The sequence below is a fragment of the Diadema setosum genome, chromosome 19 (genome assembly GCF_964275005.1).
Source record: "Diadema setosum chromosome 19, eeDiaSeto1, whole genome shotgun sequence".
Taxonomy (NCBI): Eukaryota; Metazoa; Echinodermata; class Echinoidea; order Diadematoida; family Diadematidae; genus Diadema; species Diadema setosum.
The window spans coordinates 34,532,138-34,553,466 of NC_092703.1; the positions used below are offsets into that span (position 1 = coordinate 34,532,138).

At 36.9% G+C, this 21,329-nt stretch overlaps 1 protein-coding gene across 1 annotated transcript in view; it reads right to left on the reverse strand.

The window, feature by feature from the left end:
- LOC140242466 (telomerase protein component 1-like) overlaps nt 1-21,329 on the reverse strand; it is a 69,063-nt gene that overhangs the window by 36,180 nt on the left and 11,554 nt on the right. Inside the window, exons 4-13 of the mRNA XM_072322198.1 lie at nt 21,147-21,230; nt 20,004-20,115; nt 17,631-17,810; nt 16,592-16,725; nt 14,974-15,076; nt 8,447-8,571; nt 7,424-7,630; nt 6,398-6,610; nt 5,580-5,780; nt 2,145-2,366 (exon numbers count right to left, since the gene is read on the reverse strand). Coding sequence (XP_072178299.1) covers nt 2,145-2,366; nt 5,580-5,780; nt 6,398-6,610; nt 7,424-7,630; nt 8,447-8,571; nt 14,974-15,076; nt 16,592-16,725; nt 17,631-17,810; nt 20,004-20,115; nt 21,147-21,230 — 1,581 coding nt within the window. The remainder of the gene's footprint in view (nt 1-2,144; nt 2,367-5,579; nt 5,781-6,397; nt 6,611-7,423; nt 7,631-8,446; nt 8,572-14,973; nt 15,077-16,591; nt 16,726-17,630; nt 17,811-20,003; nt 20,116-21,146; nt 21,231-21,329) is intronic.

Consider the following 21,329-nt stretch of genomic DNA (forward strand, 5'->3'; position numbering starts at 1 on the left):
GACAATAAGCTGCAGTAATCATGCATTTTATTCTTTGAAAATCTCCTCATGAGGTTGACAATTTTGCAATTTAAAACTGAAAATGAGAATGGAATGCGGACGAAATGATTCCTGATTCGTCTTTCACGTACATAAGTTTACGTTCCTCTAATTTTCTCGTCGAGACATATGGCCGAGTGGTTAGAGGCGTCGTCTCAGAAACGTGAGGTTGCACACGTACGGGTTCGATCCTCACAAGAGCACGAAAGAAAATAATTATTTTTTTTTTTTTACTTTTTTTTTCTTCAATGGAGTACTACACCTTCGTCCATGTAGAAATCACATTTGCATGTAAACACACCTATACGCACACACTCACACAGTATACCTTTGTTTTGCGTTGGAGACTGCATTACTTCGACTGCTGCAAAATTTTGCAGGCTGGGCTTTTCAAACTGATATAGTATATTGTACCAAAATGAAATTTGTTCATACCAATTCAGTAACACAATGTAGTCGTGGTTACTTTGTGCTGATTTATACATGTAACAAGCTATACATTGTAAAAAAGGTATTTGCATTGTTCCTTTAAGTCAGTCTTCTGTATTGATGATTATTTGTCAATTAGTGGTTTTTGTGGAGTTTCAGATAGTGATAAAAAGTATGGATGATAAGTGCAGCGATAATTCCTACAGTTAGTTCAAAGTTGTGTTACAGATGTTTGATACATGCATTTAGCATTGTGTGTGTATATACGTGTGTATACAGGTTGGCCATATGACACATTCTAGACAAATAATCTTAATTAATTAGCAAACGTGATCTGTTATGGAACTGAATATGGTACTAATGTATGATGTTAATGATTCTAATTAAACTGTGACGAGTTTAAAGGGATAGCATAACTGTGTGTAAAAATAAGGCAATTATAAGGAAATTTTAGGGGAATTTGATAACCATGCCTATAATAATTTCACACAGGTACTAATATCTGCCTCATATTCGTGCGATAGATCGTCATGTCAATAGCAAATTGACAACGTACGATGAATGTGTTATATATTGAACAACTGTCTTTCAAGTCCATAACGTTCCCCATATTTTCTGGTCGAGACGTATCGCCGAGTGGTTAAAGGCGACGTGTCAGAGACGTGAGGTTGCGGGTTCGAACCTCACAAGATCACGAAACAATATACTTAGCTATTTTACTCTTTTTTTTTCTTCAATTTTGTATTACATATTCGTCTATGTAAAAATCACGTTCGTATATAAACGCACCTATACACACACACAGACACACACACACACGCCATATCCCTCTTTTTTGTGTTGAGTGGGCATTGACTTCCCCCCTGTTATATCTATACATTGTTGTTGTTTTTTGTCTTACCATTTCCGTGGATGACCCGTGGCCGAGTGGTTACAGAAACAGTTTCGCATGCACGCTCAATATAACTTCAAGGTGCCTATATCACATTCGTTTCTTGTCGATCACAGATGACCGCCATCTGATGACCACAAGCGTATCACCTAACTCGTCCTCAATGTGACGAGTTTTCATGTCTCGTGAATATTGTTTTTTATTTACTGTATAAGTTGTTATCACTGCTTTATTATAAGCTATAGGCTGTTATCATTGCTTTATTATAAGCTGAATCACAGTTGGACCGTGAATTACATAATGCACTAAAATATCTCGAACTGACAGGTATTAGTGCTATTTATATATACATGTATGATAGCATCTTGCAATCTCCCCCCCCCCCCAAATATCTGTACACGAAAAAAAAAACAAAAAAACAGCTCATACAGTCACTCGTGGGTTAAAGAAAGAAATGGTTGAAGCAACTGCCAAACTCTGTCTCTCAATGAAATATAAATACATGCTATTGCTTGTTCAAATATTCCCAGACAAGCGGAGTTTAACCTGTTGAGGACGAGTCCCGAGTGCACTTGGGGAGGTGCCTATGAGAAATGGGTTTTGTTGTAAAATCAAGTCGTCCTCAACGGGTTAACAGGTGACTTTGGGATGCTTTAGAGGGGGTTTTCAACTTCTGGAACTAGATGCAAATTGATTTCTATATTTTTATTTTATTTTTGATGTAAGATGTGGAACAAGCTTAAGGACGGAGATCAGATTATGTCAAACAGTCAAACTCTATTACCTTAAGGTAATATGACCGGCCAGGACCAAAAAACTTGGTGTCTGGGTCATCTCTGATGAACGTGACAAGACGGCCAAATTGCTTGGCCTTGGTGAGATGATACGCTGTGTTCTTGGCAGCAGGCAACCCACCCTCATTCGACCAGTGCTGGTAGAAGTCGGCCATTAACAGGTGGATCTCCTCAGCTCTCCCTGGTGCTGACAACCAGTGCCGTCTGACGACCTTGTGGCAGGAGAATGTGGGGACAAACGTGAGATGGCAAAACAATGTAGTACACTGTATGTCGAAAATTCATGAAAATTGACTTAGTTACATATTTCAGCTTATTTTAGTATAATCTAACTCTAGAACAAATCTTGAAATCAGAACCCGTTCCGTTACTGAGATATGACGCCCTCTCCCAGTGGGAATTGTTCAAATTTGTTGGCAAAACAATACAAGTGGCATTACGCTTTTTCATGCTCAAAACACGTTGACGTCGGGCATGGACTAAATTGGCAAAACAACAAATCTACGTGCAATACATTGTTTTGCCATCTACATGTTAACGCAGTAATAGGCTGCGCGCCGCACACGGCTGAAGGAGCACATGCATAAGCGACCCGCTAACAACAAAAGGTTCCTAAACTCGCCGATGGCTGAGCCGAGAAAATCGAGTTTAAAGTCAGATCTTCAAAATCGGTCAAAAACTATCGGTTTTCTGTTTATGGCGCTAAGCTTGAATGAACATCGTGGATGTTGCTAAGAGCATACTTTCTGTTGTCAAGCAGTGAGGACTGTCTTGCCCCCCTTGATCATGATAGCATCGGAAGGAAAACTTTCAAGGTGGTTTTCTCGAAACGCTGATTTCATAAAACAATCGATATGCGCTAATATAATCATCGATATCTCCGCAATGGATTACTTTCATGAGTCATGTTACATTTGCAATAAAAGTGGAAGAGTAAGGGAATAATATTATGTCATTTTAAGAAAATTGTCCTCCGCGACTTTCGGATCCTTTTGCTGTTGCTGGTCACAGATTGACGTTGTTGGACATTATACATTTGCCAGTGATCAAGACTTACGTTGTTTTGCTGTAGCAATGACAATAGCATGGTTACGACGTTGAGACGGCATTTGGTAACACATGTATGTTTTGATTAAATGCAAAATTATTCCAAAAATAAAGGGTCTAGTGGATTCAATTTGCATTCACTATATTACTGCCCCTGTTGGTCCTTCTAGGGTAAGATATGAAGTGTTTAACAGAAAAACAGAAAAAAAGCTGTAGCTTTGCGAAACTTCAAACTCGATTTACTGGCAATTGTTTGATGCAGATATGTTGTTTTGCCGTCTCAAAGCCGGGGATATCTATCTCCAGAGATTCATATGGGCACACTGCTTAAGGGTATACATCTTCATAATACGTTGCAAATCTATGGACGTTCCACCCTTTAAGCTAGATGTCTTGTTGGTGTTGTTGTCGTGTCTTTCACATTCGAGTTTTGTATTTTATTTTGTTTGATGTGAATCACATTCAGATATGCCAATTAGACAGCAGTAATAATGTTATTGCACCACAAGTTTCCTATTTGTTTACACATCAATCCCAATCAACCATGTGAGATTCATCTTATCTGGCCAAGTACAAAAAAAAAAATAATAATAACTTGTGAAAAAATATCCCTCTTTTGCAGTACATCCGTGATATCTTATTTAACTAAGGGTAGTATTTCCTAGCAATAATAGCCTTCTAGAGTGTTGGCTTTTTATAGTTTCTAAATCACTTAAAAAGAACAGAGCCCAAAATGAAAGCACGATTTATTACAGAATTGTGAGGTGATGACATCATCATTTGGTATGTATGTCTGACTCTCACTAATATCACTGCTTCATGACAATATGACATATTTTCAGCATAATCATTTCCTGTCTAATATCCAGGTGTGTGCTTTTACTGGTCATGTTATATCACCTTGTATCACTACAAAGTTTTGTCATCTGCACCACCTCACATTTTGCTACTACCTTGATTGTTTCTAGTCAGCAATAAAATAATTTGGTGATATGCGCTGCGGGAACTTGCAAATTGCGGTGAACTGAAAGTTACGCAGAATACAGTGTCACAGACCAAGTCGTATTATGCATACTGCCTTATGATCACTTGAACAACGCACAAAATTTGTCAATGAGAATACAAGACTTTGCAACTTTGCACACTGCAAATTTTGTTACCTGCTTTGTTCCTCCTGAAAATCGTCCCTTGCATCACCCCGAATCAAAAATGTAAAAATGTTGACAATGCATCACCTTGCATCAACCTGAATTTTCAGCATTCAGTAGAAACACGCTCTACAGTACTCTTGTGTCAAAAAAAATTACAATCGGATTTTTGCATCGATAACTTCCAATATGATTTAACCATCTAAATGTTACGGCAAGGTCTTAAAACATAACATTTTAGCTATATTATGCAGAAAACCCTATTCAATTTGGTTGAGGGGTCACAGAGATACGTAGATCATTGTAACGCATGTCATGGGTCTTATTCTTCCAATTTAAGCAATTGGATGCTCTTGGAATGTGTGAACACAATGGACAGGATGGGATTCCTGACATACTCTACAAAACTCCTTATTTCTCTTTGACCATCGAAACAAATTGGACGGGGTTTTCTGTAAGATGTGGGTAATAAGTTATAGTTTCATACCCTGAAATTGTATTTGGATTGATTCACTGTTTTTTAGAGTTATCATTGAGGAGAGTCCCGTTGTAATTTTCGGGGGGGACATACGGTATGAAACTTCACCCTTCTGTTTGATGGATTACACTCTTCTCATTAAGTTAACTCAGAACAGGAAGTGAAGTTAAAGGACAAGTTCACCTTCATAAACATAAGGATTGAGAGAATGTAGCAATATTAGTAGAACACATCATTGAAAGTTTGAGGAAAATCAGACAATCCGTTCAAAAGTTATGAATTTTTTAAGTTTTTGTGCAGTAACCGCTGGATGAGAAGACTACTGCAGTGTAAGAATAACTTAGATGTCACATGCGTACAACAATATAAGGAAAATATAAAGAGAATTTCACAAAATGCCATCTTTTGAAAAAAGTACACATTCCCCTGACTCGTTACCGACAAATGTTATGGGTAATATTATTCCCCCTGCCTTTAGAAAGAGGCAAGTCAAGCGCTCTTTTATTATGCGAAAAAAAGTGAAAATATGTTGAATTTTCTTTTACATTTTCTTTATACTGTTGTACGCATATGACTCACAAGCTGTAGTAGTCTCCTCATCCAGCGGTTCCAACACAAAAATTTTAAAAATTCATAACTTTTGCATCGATTGTCCAATTTTCCTCAAACTTTCACTGATGTGTTCTACTAATATTGTTGCATTCTCTCAATCCTTATGTTTATGAAGGTGAACTTGTCCTTTAAGAGCTCACCTCTCCGATGGCGTGATGAAAGAAAGTCAAGCACTCTATCTCACACACTCCACTGATTCGTCTTAGAAAGGGCTTCAGTGTACGCCGCACTATCGCCCAGTGCAGCATGGGAATGGGTGTCTGACTGTCAAAATCTCCCAGAAGACACTGCATTTCCTGCTCCGTCAGTCCACGAATGGAACATTCCAAGAGACACAGGGCCTGATGGAATATGGGATTTTTAAATACTTTTAAAATCTTCATTGACATAAATAAACACTATATTTATTCAGTGTTAGAGTAATCATCGTGATAAAGAAACTCAGGGTAAATATGCATTGTACCCACTGGCGGGATGTCCATGAATCATTTATCCATCATGGTTATTACTGAAACACTGAGTAATCAGCTTGAATTTACATTGATAAATTGCAATTTGTTAATCAATTGCAATAAAAACAACTCATTGCAAAAATCGTTAGTTTTAACAAAAACTAACAAGACTGTAGAATAATTTCATTCTTCATTTTAAGGTGTTAGCTTCGTATGACATTCAAAAGTGGGTCTCGAACGGACTCCACGGAACCTAGTACATCATCTTTCATCATCAAGCAGTAATAAAAACATCAAGTTTGGTGCTTGAAACTTTAAGACTCTCGCAGGAAGGGCATAAAAGTCTGTCGGAAGATTGCCTAGAAGAACGGGCGTCTGGCTCTCACAGTCAATTCCAACTGGACCCCATGGAAGACCAGCTACTGCAGCTGAAATATGGGCTATCCAGCCATCTTCTCAACTGGAAAATGAAACAAAGAAATGCAACTTTTGAAGATGATGGTCACCTTGTCCACAAGACCTGTTTCATCCTCCTTGGTGAGGCGGCCCAGAATGTCACACACCAGGCCCTCCAGAGTGTCCGGCAGACTCTGAATCCGATCCGTCAGGGTCTCAAACTTGCCAAAAATTCGCAGCTCCTCGCAGGCTAGGGCCAGCCAGAGGGCGTTCTCCGCTCCGTTGGAACGCGTCAACAGGTCTAGCTGCTGACTGTCAAGTTTCTGCAAAAATCATAAAAATGAAAACAAAATGTGTCACGACTGAATTCCAAACCGAAGGCAGCGATAGAAGAATGCTTCCTCTATGTGATGGATTCATTGGATTGGAATGACTGCTTTCGTGAAATCCTATATCTAACACTATAAAAGTCATATTGATTTGAACAAGACCGACGTACAAAGACATACTGCAGAACATAGAAAAGCTACTAGCCCACAATCAGATATCCAGATAATATCTTCAACAACTTGCCTGGCAAGCCTATGTTCATTCTAGAAGAGGAATGCAAGGACAACTAAAGAAAATCTGTGATGTGGGGGGGGGGGTGGGGAGACATTTGCAAAAAGGTCTGTTGTAATATGTATGATCATGCAACCTCATCATCGAATGGATATTTATACCTGGCAGAGTACAGACACAATAAAGACTGAATACAAACTGAATACAAACTGAATACAGACTCAATACAGACTAAATACAGACATAACACAGACTCAATACAGACTAAATGTAACAGATTTGATACAAATTTAATACAAACTGAATGCAAGTCTATTCAATGCAAATTGAATACAGACTGAACACAGACTCAATACAGATTGAACACAGACTAGATACAGACACAAAATACAGACATGCACATCAAACTGTGCCACTAGAATTGAACCGAGAAAAGTACACAGAGTGAATACAGACTGAATAATCTATAACAGACTCAATACAGATTGAATATGCACGAGATAAAGATAGAATACAGACTAGATACAGATTCAATACAGACATGTTGATCATACTAAACTCTAGCTGCTTCTAACCTTGTTGTACTGAGCGAAGTAATTCTCAACGATGTCCACCCGTGAGGAACAGTCAAGGTGGTTTAGTGTCAGGTACTGCATGGAGGGCACAGCCTTATTGATGTCAGACATTGTGTCAGAACCCTCCACAAGAGTGAAGACCATGTAAACAGCGCCCTCAAGTTCTGCTGGAATCCAGTCTGACCACTTCGTGTCTGCAACCTCTAACTGTTGTGCATCAGAAGGATATCATCAAGAAATATTATTAGCACAGAAAAACAGTTTTCAGTGTTTCATTGCAATTTTTACTAAAACCCTATATTTCTTGGAGTAATCACTTCTGACCAACACAGTGGCAGTGCCAACATTCAAAAGGTAAAATAATGTGACTGTCTATAATTACGACTATGTTTTCAGTAGAGATAAAGCTAGAGAAATTCAACTATTTGCACTGTCGACTGGGGTGACTCGCTTCTCACATAATCACTACATTTGCAAAAGCAACATGATTCTTCATATCCATTTAGATGAAACTCCCTGATTTTGGTCACTAACTTAAGATTGAACTCTAATCCTTTCTGCTTGACGAAAATATCATCAAATCCACTTTTGTCCATTACACCAAGTAGCACCTATCATTTGACTTCTGCAGAGTAACACTTATAGCCAGCATAACACATTTTAGCCAAACTGTGGTGACTATTCACCTTGGCAATTAAACTTTCATCCCTCTCTTTTCAGGCAATTAATCATTTACTCCTTTCTATTTTTCTTATCAACTTATGTTACCAAGAGATATTCGTAGTTGAAATAGTGGCTCAAATGTAACAGCTTTAATCTGAGTAAAGTCACCTTTGGCCTTATCCCACTGACCATGTTTATGCAAATGATTGTCACTTTATTTCTACATTCTCTACAAACTTACACAATGGACATCATTAGATGAAGTATACTGACAAAAAATTACTTCTTCAAAAGTACAACAACTTTTGACTTTGACCTTCACTAGTATCATTTCACAGAAATTATTTTCTTTTTGCTCACCTGCATTAGGTCATCAATGACAATAAGAAGCTGTTTGCCATCTTCCATGATGGTGTTAAGAAGAGATTTGAATAGCGGGATCACTTCTTTTGCAGGTTTATCATGAAGACCTGGCAATCTCTCATCTAAACACAAAGTGATAGTGAAGTGTCCATTAAAAGTTTTACTACAACAAAGCATAAAAGGACACCTGTAACACACATATCAAAATGCCCTTGTATGGTGACATAAGTTTTAAGTGCCAGTATTATTCAATGCTTCGCTGGGTAGATGACTTTCTCATGTGTTTAATTCTGCAGTATCAAAACGTGAAATACCTTTACAAATAACAAGCAAACAAATTTGAATGCTCTATTATCAATCTATACATTGTGTCACATGAAATGTGGGAGAATTTCCACATCACGTTTTACATCATAGTGGCCATTTCCAATTTTTAGATGAAAGACAGTGGTTTCCATGGAAATTTATGACCATAATTGATATGTTGATATATTGATATGTGGAAATTTCATATTGATAATATATGTAAGATTATTTCACGAAATACTGGTACAATCGACAAGATTAAATTTTGTCTTCCTTTGTCGTCCCTGCTTACATTATATTCATCCCTTATATTGCCTTATTTAAATTACGGTATTCTTGTATGGGGAAATACATATCAAACTCTTTTGGATAAATTACTTCTGCTACAAAAGAAGTAACTGCGTATTATATGTCACACTGCATATTTGTCTCATACTGATCCGTTATTTTTTGAAAATAAAATATTAAAAATTAAAGATTTGTATTTGTTTAATTTAGGACAATTTATGTATAATTACAATAAAAATAATCTTCCATATATATTTGAATCAATATTTTCAAAAAAATCAATCCGTTCATAATTATCCTACAAGGCAATCTAATGATTTTCATTTGCCATTTTTTAGGAATTTGCTGGCTCAGCAAACCTTCATCTACGAGGGGCCAAAGTATTGGAACTCACTTCCCAACGACATAGTAACAGCACAAACTTTGAATTCTTTTAAGAACAAATTAAAATTCTTTCTATTGAAATCTTATGATATACAACCAAATTAGGTTCAGTTTTATTGTCTCAATCAAGTTATCTTTTTTACAAGTATTAAGATATCACACAGAAATCATCTTTTAAAGAAAATAATCTGTTTAATATAAGTTTTCCTCATATATTTCTTTTATTGTACCAGACAACAGTGAGTCTCTTTCTCTTTTTTATATCCGTTCCTATGCATTCATACCGGTATATGCACCCAATCAATCGCAATATCAAACCAGGGAGCGTTTTATCGTTTTATCATTGCATTTGCATCATGAAGTACAGTATGCTCGTTTCCACGATGGCGTGTGTTGTACCATAGTCTCATTTCCCCTTTTTTTTCTTCTTTTTCCTGTTTTTTTTTCTTTCTTTTTTCTTCCTAAGTTAATTTCATGTCAGTTGACATTGGTTTCTTTGATTTTGTGTACGTATTTTATCCGAGGGTCCCATACCCTACAAGCTTTGCTTTTTAGTGGGACCCTCCATTTCCATTCTAATCTTTGTATTATGTATATGTATATATACATAATATAAAGGAAAATATATATAAAGGAATTTCTGTTGTTACTCGTGACCACTTGTACGTTTTCTTTGAAATTGTTACAAATATGTTCTGTAAATGCATTGCATATAATTTTCCCTGTTTATTCAATGGAAATGGAAATAAAATTGAAATTGAAATTGAAATTGAAACTTTTGCTTTTCCCCCTTCTATTGACCATATTAGGCGTGATTTCACTCGACATTATACAAACACAGCAACTCTTATAAGCTCTGGATACATAATGCATATATGATCTTTATGTAACTTTCATCTGCACACTTTGTCATTTTATGGTAAAGCAGCTAGTTCATCGACTGGTTCATTGTAATTTTCAGGCGTCAAAATATTACTTTTCCCCCACAACTATTTTCTGTTTCTCTTGGCATGCTTCTGCCGAAGATCGCTGTTTCTGTTGTTCTGTTTCTGTTTCTGTTGTGCATTCTGGTCTGCTATTTTGTCTTCAGTTTGTCAGTCTTGTCCATCCCGTTTTGTCCTGTAAAACCTTTTCTTCAGTAGTTGTCTTGTTGTCAAGTCCTGTTCATGTTTGTTCGCGTCTATGAAAGTGTATTTATATGGTAATCTAATTTTCAGTGGGCTTCCAGACTTCTTCCACTTTGTTATTTTTTGTATCTGCGATGATTCAATTTATCTTTCCATCGATGTTCTTTTCCAGACTACGGGGGCCCACATACTACAAGCTCTGTCTTTTTAGTGGGTCCCTCCGTTTTTCGCACTTTAAGCAACGGTATACAAGTACTTCACTTTGATCACTTCTGTTCCTTTTTTACTATATACAATGTATGATTGCTATAGGTTCTCAATTGTTGTACAGTCTTTTCATTTCACTATGTTCTATTTACCTTATTCTCTGTTATCAAAAGAAGTGGAACATATGTTTTGTCGAAAAATGAAATAAACTTTGAATTGAATTGAATTGAATGGGCAAAGATAATCATTACGGAAAATCGCACAGTGTGTATACTCGGTTAGGGCATTTACAGATAGCTGTGATGTATGTGCATGTAAATAACGTTCTAGCATAGCCCAATACGTGCACATCTGTACGAAGAATCATATCTTGACACACACATTCATTAGCACTGCCACAGTTCCAAAAATGCATATCAAGTAGCCCAGGCTGAGGACATCTACAGATCTAGAGAGTTTCCGTGACAGCTGTTGATCAATTAATAATGTTGAGCAAAACTATGAATATTCTTAGACCAGGCGTCCTCTGGGGCGCGGACAAGACGCGGACAAGACCCGGAATGCAAATTTGGTATTCCGCACTCCTTCGGCAAACCTGTCCGCACGTTCCTGAAGGTGTCCGCTCACTGTCCTAAACATGTCCGGGCGTTTAGGCACCTTCGGGAGAGAGAAACATTTCCGCGTCCAAATTTTGATCGAGACCAAAATTTGGGAGCGGAAATGAACTTCCTGACACCTTCGGCAACTTGTCCTGACGATGTCCTGAGGACATCCCGCCTGTCCCGAACCCTTCCGCTCCTTCCGCACACGCTCCTGAAAGAATCCCGCGGTGTGAGCTTACCAAATGAAAGCGGAAGGAATGTTTTAGGACTGCGCGGAGCCGATGCGGATCTATATATGCAAGTGTCCGGAACCGATGCGGACATTTTGTGATCCAGACGCGAAAGTGTCGATACTTTCCGCAAGCGTAATGCCAATGAAACGCAAAAAGAGCAAGAAGGGAGGCGAGGCCCGATGCAAATACCCCGTCACAGCCACACATTTCGTCTGGTGATGAAGAACAGGTAAATCTAAAGAGTTCCCGGTCCCAGAAGGCAAAGAAGAAGGCAGCAGAGACTGTGCCAATGGCAACCAGAAAGAGGAGGAATCAGCCCCTCTCACCTCCTAGTAAGTTTATGTTGATTTGATCGTTTCAGAAATTATTTTTCATCTGAGTGACTTTCATGGTTGCCATTACCTACTACGGTACATTTTCTTTTACGTTGTTTTCATATTCTATTTGCGGAAACAAACTATAGGTTGTCCCATGTGACAGCCCAGCTGAAAAAATCACAAAAGTCAAAATACACTCAGAAAAAAGCATGTAAGCACTTTTTCAAGTTTACATTTCTCATAGAATTTTTGGCTAAATGTTAGTGTATTATATAAACATGAACAAGTTGTCATTCATACGTAATTGCTCTTCTATCATATATTAGAACAGAAGACAAATTCATCACAATAAAAAGCACGAATTCAATTGCAAAAATATACCTATGGTCTCATTACAATGTAATATCTTTGAAGCCCAAAATAACAATGAAAGCTAAAGATTATGGAGGAAAATGAAGAATTTTCTGTCAAATCAAAATTCAAGTGAAATGAGAAAAAGCAATATTGACATAAATGATAGGGCAGTGAATTGATTTCTCAAATTAGGAAAACTTCAAATTATATTTGGTTCTTGAATTTGTCTCATCTATTCTTACATAACTAAACTGAATGAATGAAAGAACAGTATTGTGTTCATTTAATCATATTTGTGCCCTTGCTCTCTATGCCATTTGAAGTTTCAGTTGTCAAAAGAAAATAATCAATTTCCCCTTTAGCTTCCCACTTTGATTTTGTTTGAGGTTACAAAGAGATAAAGAGAACGAAATGTTCTTTTTGATATTTCATTCATGTCTTTCATTGTGTTAGACTGGTCTTTTGTAATCATTGTTATCTTAAAGGGCATTTGCAAATGAAAGGCAATACGTCAATTTTTGCAATGTTTGTTTTTGTGCCTATACGCGTAATAGGAGGACACAAACGAATTTTTCTACCCATGCGTAAGGTTTTGTTTTTATATTGACCTACTAGGTTAGTAACCAATTAGATTACCCTTAATAAATTGTATTTATATCACATTGATTTTCACCAAGATCTTCTATGATAGTTATGAACTCGAAAAAGTGTTTAATTTCTTTCTTTCTTTCTTTCTTTCTTTTTGCTGAGTGTAAATATCTAAGTACACTCTAAGCATCAAAAATCATTTCAGAAATGAAAAATATTTTTAACCTGAATGATTTTCGTAGTTGTTATTACCTATTCTATCTTCTCTTTTTGTTTTAGTTGCAAATAAACTGGATCGTCCAATTTGACAGCCCAGCTGAACCCCCCCCCCCCACAAAAAAAAAAATAAATAAATAAATAAAAAATAAAAGTAGGTTAAAAATATTACCCCATTTTTACAGTTCATTGACAACAGTAAGCTCTCAGCATAGAAACAAATAACTTCTCGGACTTGAATCATTGGAAACTGTTCAAAAGTGATCAAAATAAGAGATATGTAGAGATGCAGAACTCATTAAAAGTGAGAGAAAGAAAAACAAATTTAAAGATTAGGATCATTTTGGCATGCTCTGCAGAAGTATCAGACAAAACAGGTACCTCACGATGGATAAAGCAAATGTCTAAAAAAAAGGGAATAAAGAATATATACATATATATATATATATATATATATATGGTACAAAAAGTCTGCGAATATCTCAGTTTCGGTTAGGTTTCCATGCGACTGTGGGTAGAGAAAAGATTGTTCTCCCAGATGAGACAAATAAAAAAAAAAATGAGTCGTCAGCCGCCATGCAGGCAATACTATTCTTCGACTTTTGATGGTCATATTTGTAAAATAATATTGACTAATCATATCAATATGATATCAGCAGCTACTACGGAAGCACAACAAGGAGCATCAATGACGGCTAGCAGTCAAATGAGGAAAATTTATACCTTTCCATTTTCCTGGTATTGTCCGCAGTTTGTCCGCATGTCTGACTTATGTTGTCCGGAAGGCATCCTGATTGTCCGCGTTCATTCCTGGTGTAATCCTAGATGTTTCCGCGCTGCTCGGCTACGATTAGCATATTCCGAGGTATTTCGCGCTCTTGCGGATTGATTCCTAGGAATGTATGCAGTCAGCCCGCGGACATTCCTAGGAATGTCCGAGGACAAGCCGATTCACACACTTATTCCGCGTCTGACGCGGACAGGATGCCGAAATGGCAGAATTTGCTTCCGCAACCCTTCCTAGGCTTGTCCGCGCCCAAGTGGACGTCCGCCCTCAGACAGTTGGAAAACTTACAAACATACATCTGTATATCAATATGAATTTTCACACAAAGATATACTGTAAAAGTGGAAAGTTTTGAACTGTTGAAATTTTTGCATATTTCGTGCAACGAGAAACTAGCGCAAACATAAAATTACAGGAATATTTTTGCTTGTTTTATGTAACATATATGTCTTGATTCCACATAATCAAAAACACACAAAATTCATCTTACTTGTCCGAGCACTCAAAATTACTCGCGAGAATTCATTCAGTTTTACAGTGCTGTATATCTTGAAGTGCAATTTCAGCCATATTTACAGGTGGGTTTTATTGAATGCAGTAAAATCAGACAGATAGAATGGCAAATGTTTTATCATATCCACACACCGAATTCCCATATTTTCATCAAATACTGTAAAACATGATATATTCGCCGCCTAAAATTTTCACGAATTGGAGCCGACAGCTTCTTTCGTGGCATGAAATTTCATTCCATTTCATTTAATTTCCAACAACATTTTCATACACAAAATAACACGACATCAATACAATGTAGTAACAAAGAAAAATACGTGAAGTTTACAATTTTCACGAATTGCCACTGGCATTCAATGCCTGTACTTTAGGCAAAAACTTTCGCGTGCATTTTAATTTCGCGAATCTTGGCGCTCCCACTGGCATTCAATGTCTGTATTGTAGACAAAAACTTTCGTGTGCATTTTGATTTCGCGAATCTTGGCGCTCGCGAAATTTGCGAAATCAAAATGCACATGAGAATTCCTCGTTTTACAGTATGATGTTACCCAAATAAGCAAATGAGCAGTGGCGAGAAGAGGGGGTCAAATGTCACAGCTCACCTTCGGCGGGGGCCATGTGCTGGCAGATCCTAGCGAGGAGCTTTGATAGGCTACGACTGTCCCCGCTGCAGCCAATCATGTGGTAGAAGACGTTCAAACCAGCCTATGAGGAGACGACATGCAGCCACTGTTTACTAATACACACTTGACCTTTGAACTTTGAGATTGACTCTGATTGACAAAATGGATGGATTGACATGCTACCAAGGCAAATTTACACACCTTAGGAATGTGACTACTAGCTAAGATCTCAAACCACAACCAATGTTATCTAGTAGAGAATTCAAATTACGACTGATATCGATCTCTCATCTAATGATCAGCAAACTAGGACTTTAATACTTTGCTGAATGAACAGCACAGGTATTTCAGCCTGCTGTGAATACCTATCAAACACATTGAAAGTATCAACAACAGCAAAAATACCCAAAACAAAATAAAAGTCTTAAAGCAAGAAGCTTGGAATGCAGATAGCGGGCAGATGATGGGTTCAGTTAATAGCGATTGTCGGGAGACTGTCTTAAACAGCAAATTTAATTTCAGCATTTCTATCAAACTTACTTGCCAAGCTCGAAGCTTAACCCTATAAAGCCCAAGCTATTTTGACCCCTTCCAGGCCCAAGCGATTTCTTTATCCCATGTATATATGTTTCTATTTTATGTCAATCATTTTCATATTTACCATAAAGGAAAAGCAAGTCAACCTTCACTCTTTGTAATCGTTGAAATTTCTCAAGGTCAACATGTGGGGGCGCTATTCATTACAATATAAAGAAATATATTTTAACCTATGATGTATTGCTTGGAATGGGTACATAAATTGGTATCACATTTCATATTTCCAAAATATTGAAATTTTGAGTTTGCAGATTGATAATATGATAAACAAATGATATTACAGGTTGTGTGAAAATAACCCAAAATAAAAGGGTAGTCTTTGAAAAATGCTGTATTTTTGATTATTTCTATTATACCTATTGTTTGATGCCTATGTCGTATAAATATAAAGGAGATAATAAGAAGAGCATTTCAGGGTAATTCACAACCATTATTACTTCACATTTTGGTCCTTCAGCAAATTACAGCCAAGAAAACCCCCATTTCATCCTTTATTACACTGTTAACTGAAATTGGAACAGAAAATCACGCAAAATCTGACGAACATGGTTGTCAGTTTACGGTTGCCATGGCAACCAGCAATATCGGACATAGCTAGATTATATATCAAAATGTTTGCAATAAGATTCTAGGTAAAGTCACCAAAATTTGTTGAAATCGAGGAAAGGGTGTGGGAGTGGCAAACGAAAATATGGTGGGGGCACATATGGGGGGGGGGGGCACAATGCGCCCCCCTTGGGCTTTATAGGGTTTAAAAAATGGGAACAAATCGAAGTGAATCCACAATAATAATAAATTTTCATCAATCTTCCAAATGATGAAAACATGTGTCGTAAAATGTGAAAATAAAAGATTGCATACAGTGTTGCCACTCCTGAGAAGTAAATTGAAGAATTTTTAATTGACAAGGAACCTTGGCAGGTATGCTACGCATGTTGCCATGGTTACAGCATATATATTTTTCAGGCCTCTCTGACTGACAGATGACAGACGATCCCACCTGCTTTGCCTCGATGATGAACCGCGCCATCAGAGATGATTTACCCTCACCAGACTTGGCTATCACGGCAACGGGAGGATGGAAGCTCTTCTCTTCGGATCCACCCTTAATAGTTTCTTTTTCACTTTCTTCCTCTGAATATGAAAGAATAAAAAACACCACAAACAAATGAGTGATAGTTGTGAAAAACAACTTTTTGCACTTGTCTGATGAATGCATATGTGATAAAAATCAATGAAATTTCAATTCAGTTGAAAGGAAAACATGAAATCACAAAGCAGGTTGAATTTGTTTGTTGTAAACAATATATCCTGTCAAGTTCAAAGAAATGAACTTAAAAAGAAAAATTGGCCTTGCTTTGTGTTCAGAATGCATGCTTTTACTCAGGAACATGATCAAAGCTGATGTTTTACCTAAATGAGTGAATAACATCTGTCCCACCTGTGAAAAACATGATCAAGTTAATTCCTATGATCCATGATACCTTTGATTTGATGTTTTGGTCTCTGTTCAGCATTTATCAAAGGAAATGCAGTGTTGATGAAAACAAAGACATTTTATCTCTATGGGAAGTGCAGGGCTTTTTTTCCCCCTTTTTTTATTTATTTTCAATACCCACCACAATTGAGTTTTATGAGAAATCTTATATAATTTCATAGCACATAATGTCCAAAACTGAAACCAATGATGGCTGAATTCCGCATATTTGGCTTTGTTGACCAACTGTTTCAGTTACAGGGTGGTCCAGTACACTCGCGCTATGGTGCGTGTATGCAAACCTCACGCACACACTGTTTGACAAGTTCATTGACCCTATCTGCCAAAAGAAGAAAAATTATTCAAAACTTCATACAAATTCCTGAATCCCTATCAAAATTTGATCATCTGTTCCTCGTGCCATTATCAACTTTTTTGGCAAGTTTCATCTAAATTCATTCACAACTTTCAGAGAGTTATTTTGCCCGCAGACAAACAAACAAACAAATAAACAAACATCAACGAAAACATAACCTTTTTGACGGAGGCAATGGAGAGATACCTGAGTCTTTCTCAAGAATTCCTCTCTGTGCATAGCAGGAAGCATTCCATTCATCTCCAAGAACTTTATTCTGATAGTCTCCTTTTCCAGACACAAAATTATTTAGGAAAGAGATCTCTCGCTCACGTCCAAAGATAAGCTGACCCTTGTAACCAAGATAAAGCTGCTGTCTCTCATTTTCTGAAGAAAAAAAAATAGAAATACAAAAAGAATAAAAAAGGGTATAGCAAACTTGGTGCAAAATTGTAAAATGAAGTACAGCTTTCTCTGATTTTCTTGCTGAAATATAACAAGGGTTTAGAATAAAATAAGGCAATTTCCAGAAATGAATGCTATAAAACTTTATCAAGGTATGCTTGCCTTTCAAATTTTCAGGCAGGAGGAATTCATACAATATGTGAAAGTTAACTAATTCACAACAAAACTAGAATTATCACCGAAGATGATTAATACCTCCGCTCCTAGTGTTGCTTTATAGTATGTGATGTCATGAGGGCAATGACGTTAATATCAAGTTTGTGCACTTGTCGAATTGATAACAGAATATTTTTAGTTTAATTTACTGTACAATTACAGATTTGACACTGAGTTCCTCAAAAGTTTGGGTAAAAAGTGTGGTTACCATGGCAATGCATTGTCTGATACAAACACAAGGGACATTTTGCATAACTACACTTAAAGACCATCATACACACCATATTTGACCTTCATAGCTTGAATGGTTTATTTTGATACAAAAATGAGTGGTTACCATGGCAACACATTTCCTTATACTAACACATTGGTGTCTTGCAAAACTACACTTCTAGATCATGATACATACTAAATTTGACTTCAATTGCTTGAATGATGGAGAAGTTATTCGATCTGCAAGGTTTTGGTAAAATTGTAGTTACCATGGCAACGGTTTGTGTGACAAACACAAAAATTATGTGTTCCACATCTATACCTCAGGGCCATAATGCCTACCAAATTTGGTTTCAATTGCTTGTAAACTGTGGAAGAAGTTCACTCCACAGGATTTTAAAAAATAATATGCGGTTACCATGGCAACGCATTGTCCGATACAAATACAAAGGACATTTTGCAAAAGTACACTTACAGAGCATCATGCACACCAAATTTCACCTTCATAGATTAAATGATTCAATGCTATACAAAAATGAATGGTTACCATTGCAACACATTTTTCTTATATAAACACATTGGTGTCTTGCATGACTACACCTCCCGATCACCATAAATACTAAATTTGACCTTAATTGCTTGAATGATGTGGAAGTTATTCAATCCACAAAGTTTTGGTAAACTTATGGTTACCATGGCAACGCTTTGTCTGACAAACACAAAAATTATGTGTTCCACATCTATGCCTCAAGGCCATAATGCCTACCAAATTTGATTTCAATTGCTTCAAACTGTGGAAATTGTTGACTCCACAGGATTTCGAAGAAAACATGCGGTTGCCATGGCAACGCTTTGTCAAGTACAAACACAAAGAGTGTCTTGCATAATTACACCTATAGATCATCATAGATACCAATTTCGAAATTGATTGCTTAAATACTATGGAAGTAGTTCCCTCCACAAGTTTTTAGTAAAAGTGTGGTTACCATGGCAACGTATTGTCCGACAAACACAAAAAACATGTCTTGCACATCTATACCTCAATATCATCATTTACCGTAAGTTTCATTTAAATTGCTTCAAAACTGTAGGAGTTCACGACGCAAGATTTTGCAACAGACCGACCGACCGCCCGCCCGACCGCCCGCCCAACCAACATCACGGTGATTCCTATATACCCCCTTCACACTAAGTGTGGCGGGGGTATTATAAAATTTCCGACATTAAATTCTCTGACAAACTATTCCAAGGAAATGATTGTCTGCAATATATCAACTCATGTGGTACTTTCTGTGTAGTCAATTGTCGGGGAATTTTCTGTTCTTTATCATTTTTTTTTCTTTAATTCTGAGAGTCCACTTCATTTCAAGTGACCTGGAATATAAAAATTAAACAGATACAGTAGACAGACAAACCAATTATCATTTCCTGAGGTTGGAGACACCATAAAAAGATAGGGTAATGTTTGAGAACCACAAGTCATTATTTAGTTACGGGAATTGTTTGTGAGTGATAGCACCTGTCTCAGGTTATAAATTGTTGTGCACAAGAAACCTGTCTTTTCAGGGTAGATCTGTTCTTCTTTGCTTCTATTTTCCACTGTCAAAGTCCCTGAAAAACTCACATCTACACCTAATTTTGATATTTCCATCATATTGCAGCCACGTGGGATTTCATTGAAAATTACACAGTTAAAGTAAAAGTATCCGTTCCTACCTGATTACCCCAAATTACCCCAAAATCTACCTTGCTCTTCTGGAGTAAGCTCAGCAGTGTGTGTAGGATACTTTCTGTCGATGGCAAACTTGAAGAACTCTAGAACTTCCTGACCAAATTTCTCCAGTCCAATCAACTTCACCTGAAAAATGAAAAAAAAAAAATCACTCTCTGACCTATTGACCCCTCACACTTTCATCTTGGTTGCTGAGATTACCATTATTATACCATGATAAAATCACACTGATATTTCATCTTTCTCAAAAATATTCACTTTATCACAAATATCCTTAAGATCATTTTCTACAAAAGAGATACATGTACAAAGGTTGAATGTCAGCGACATCATTTTCAAAATGGTTCATCTTAGCACAGCTTCTTTCCTTCTCAATCTAATCATCTAATCTTCTTCCTTGGTCTCCAAAATTTAAACAGGAAAAGTGCAGTTGTAAATTGACACTTCCTGTAAAAGCTGTTATTTTTCGAGGGTTTATTTCTTTTTTAATTTCCTGAAGCACTGTAGGGCTCCAAATTTAATTACAGTAACACGCAGAAATATTACCATGTACTGTAAAGTGGTGTGCACATGATAGCCTCGGCATGAAATCATGAAAACCACGTCTCACAAAAAAATGTCTGTGACATCTTCATTATCAAAAATATCTGTATGCAAAAAAAAAAAATAACTCCTTTTAAAATATCTAGAACTAAATTTGACTAAGGAATAAAGGAATCTCAGCAATTGTGGTTTTCTGCCTTTTCCCACTCAAGTCCCACTTGTTCTCATTCATCTAAAAATCCTAACTTTTAACCACTGTCAGAAACAGACGCTGTAAAAATGAAGAGTTTGTTCGCAAAAACCGATAAGTCCATCTTTGCCATATGGAGATATTTGAGATTAAAGGTCAGGAAAAATAAAGAGAATAATAAGAAAATTTTTGCTTCTTTTGACCATAACTTCAAAAATGTACCTTTATATGTAGTGACCAATATATCATTCAAAAGGTATTATTTTGTACTTTATGACATAGACCGTACTTCAAAATCTTCAAAAATGGACTTATCGGTTTTTGCGAACAAACTCTTCAAATGTTGTCCCTTAAAAGTAAGTGAGATATACAGAAGTATGCTGTTATCACCATGACTACTTGATTTAAACTGGGTAAAACTCACTGAGCTTGTGTCTGAAGGGTCGTACTGACAGGAGTAGACGTGGGCTTGGTCTGGAAACCGGCTCTGAATCTTAGACCTCAGTTTCTGCACAAAGCGACAAAAATAGGATCATACCAATGAAGAGAGGTCAACCTTACACTTGATGTCCAATAAAGAACCACTTTGAGGATCGGCTCAAGCTAC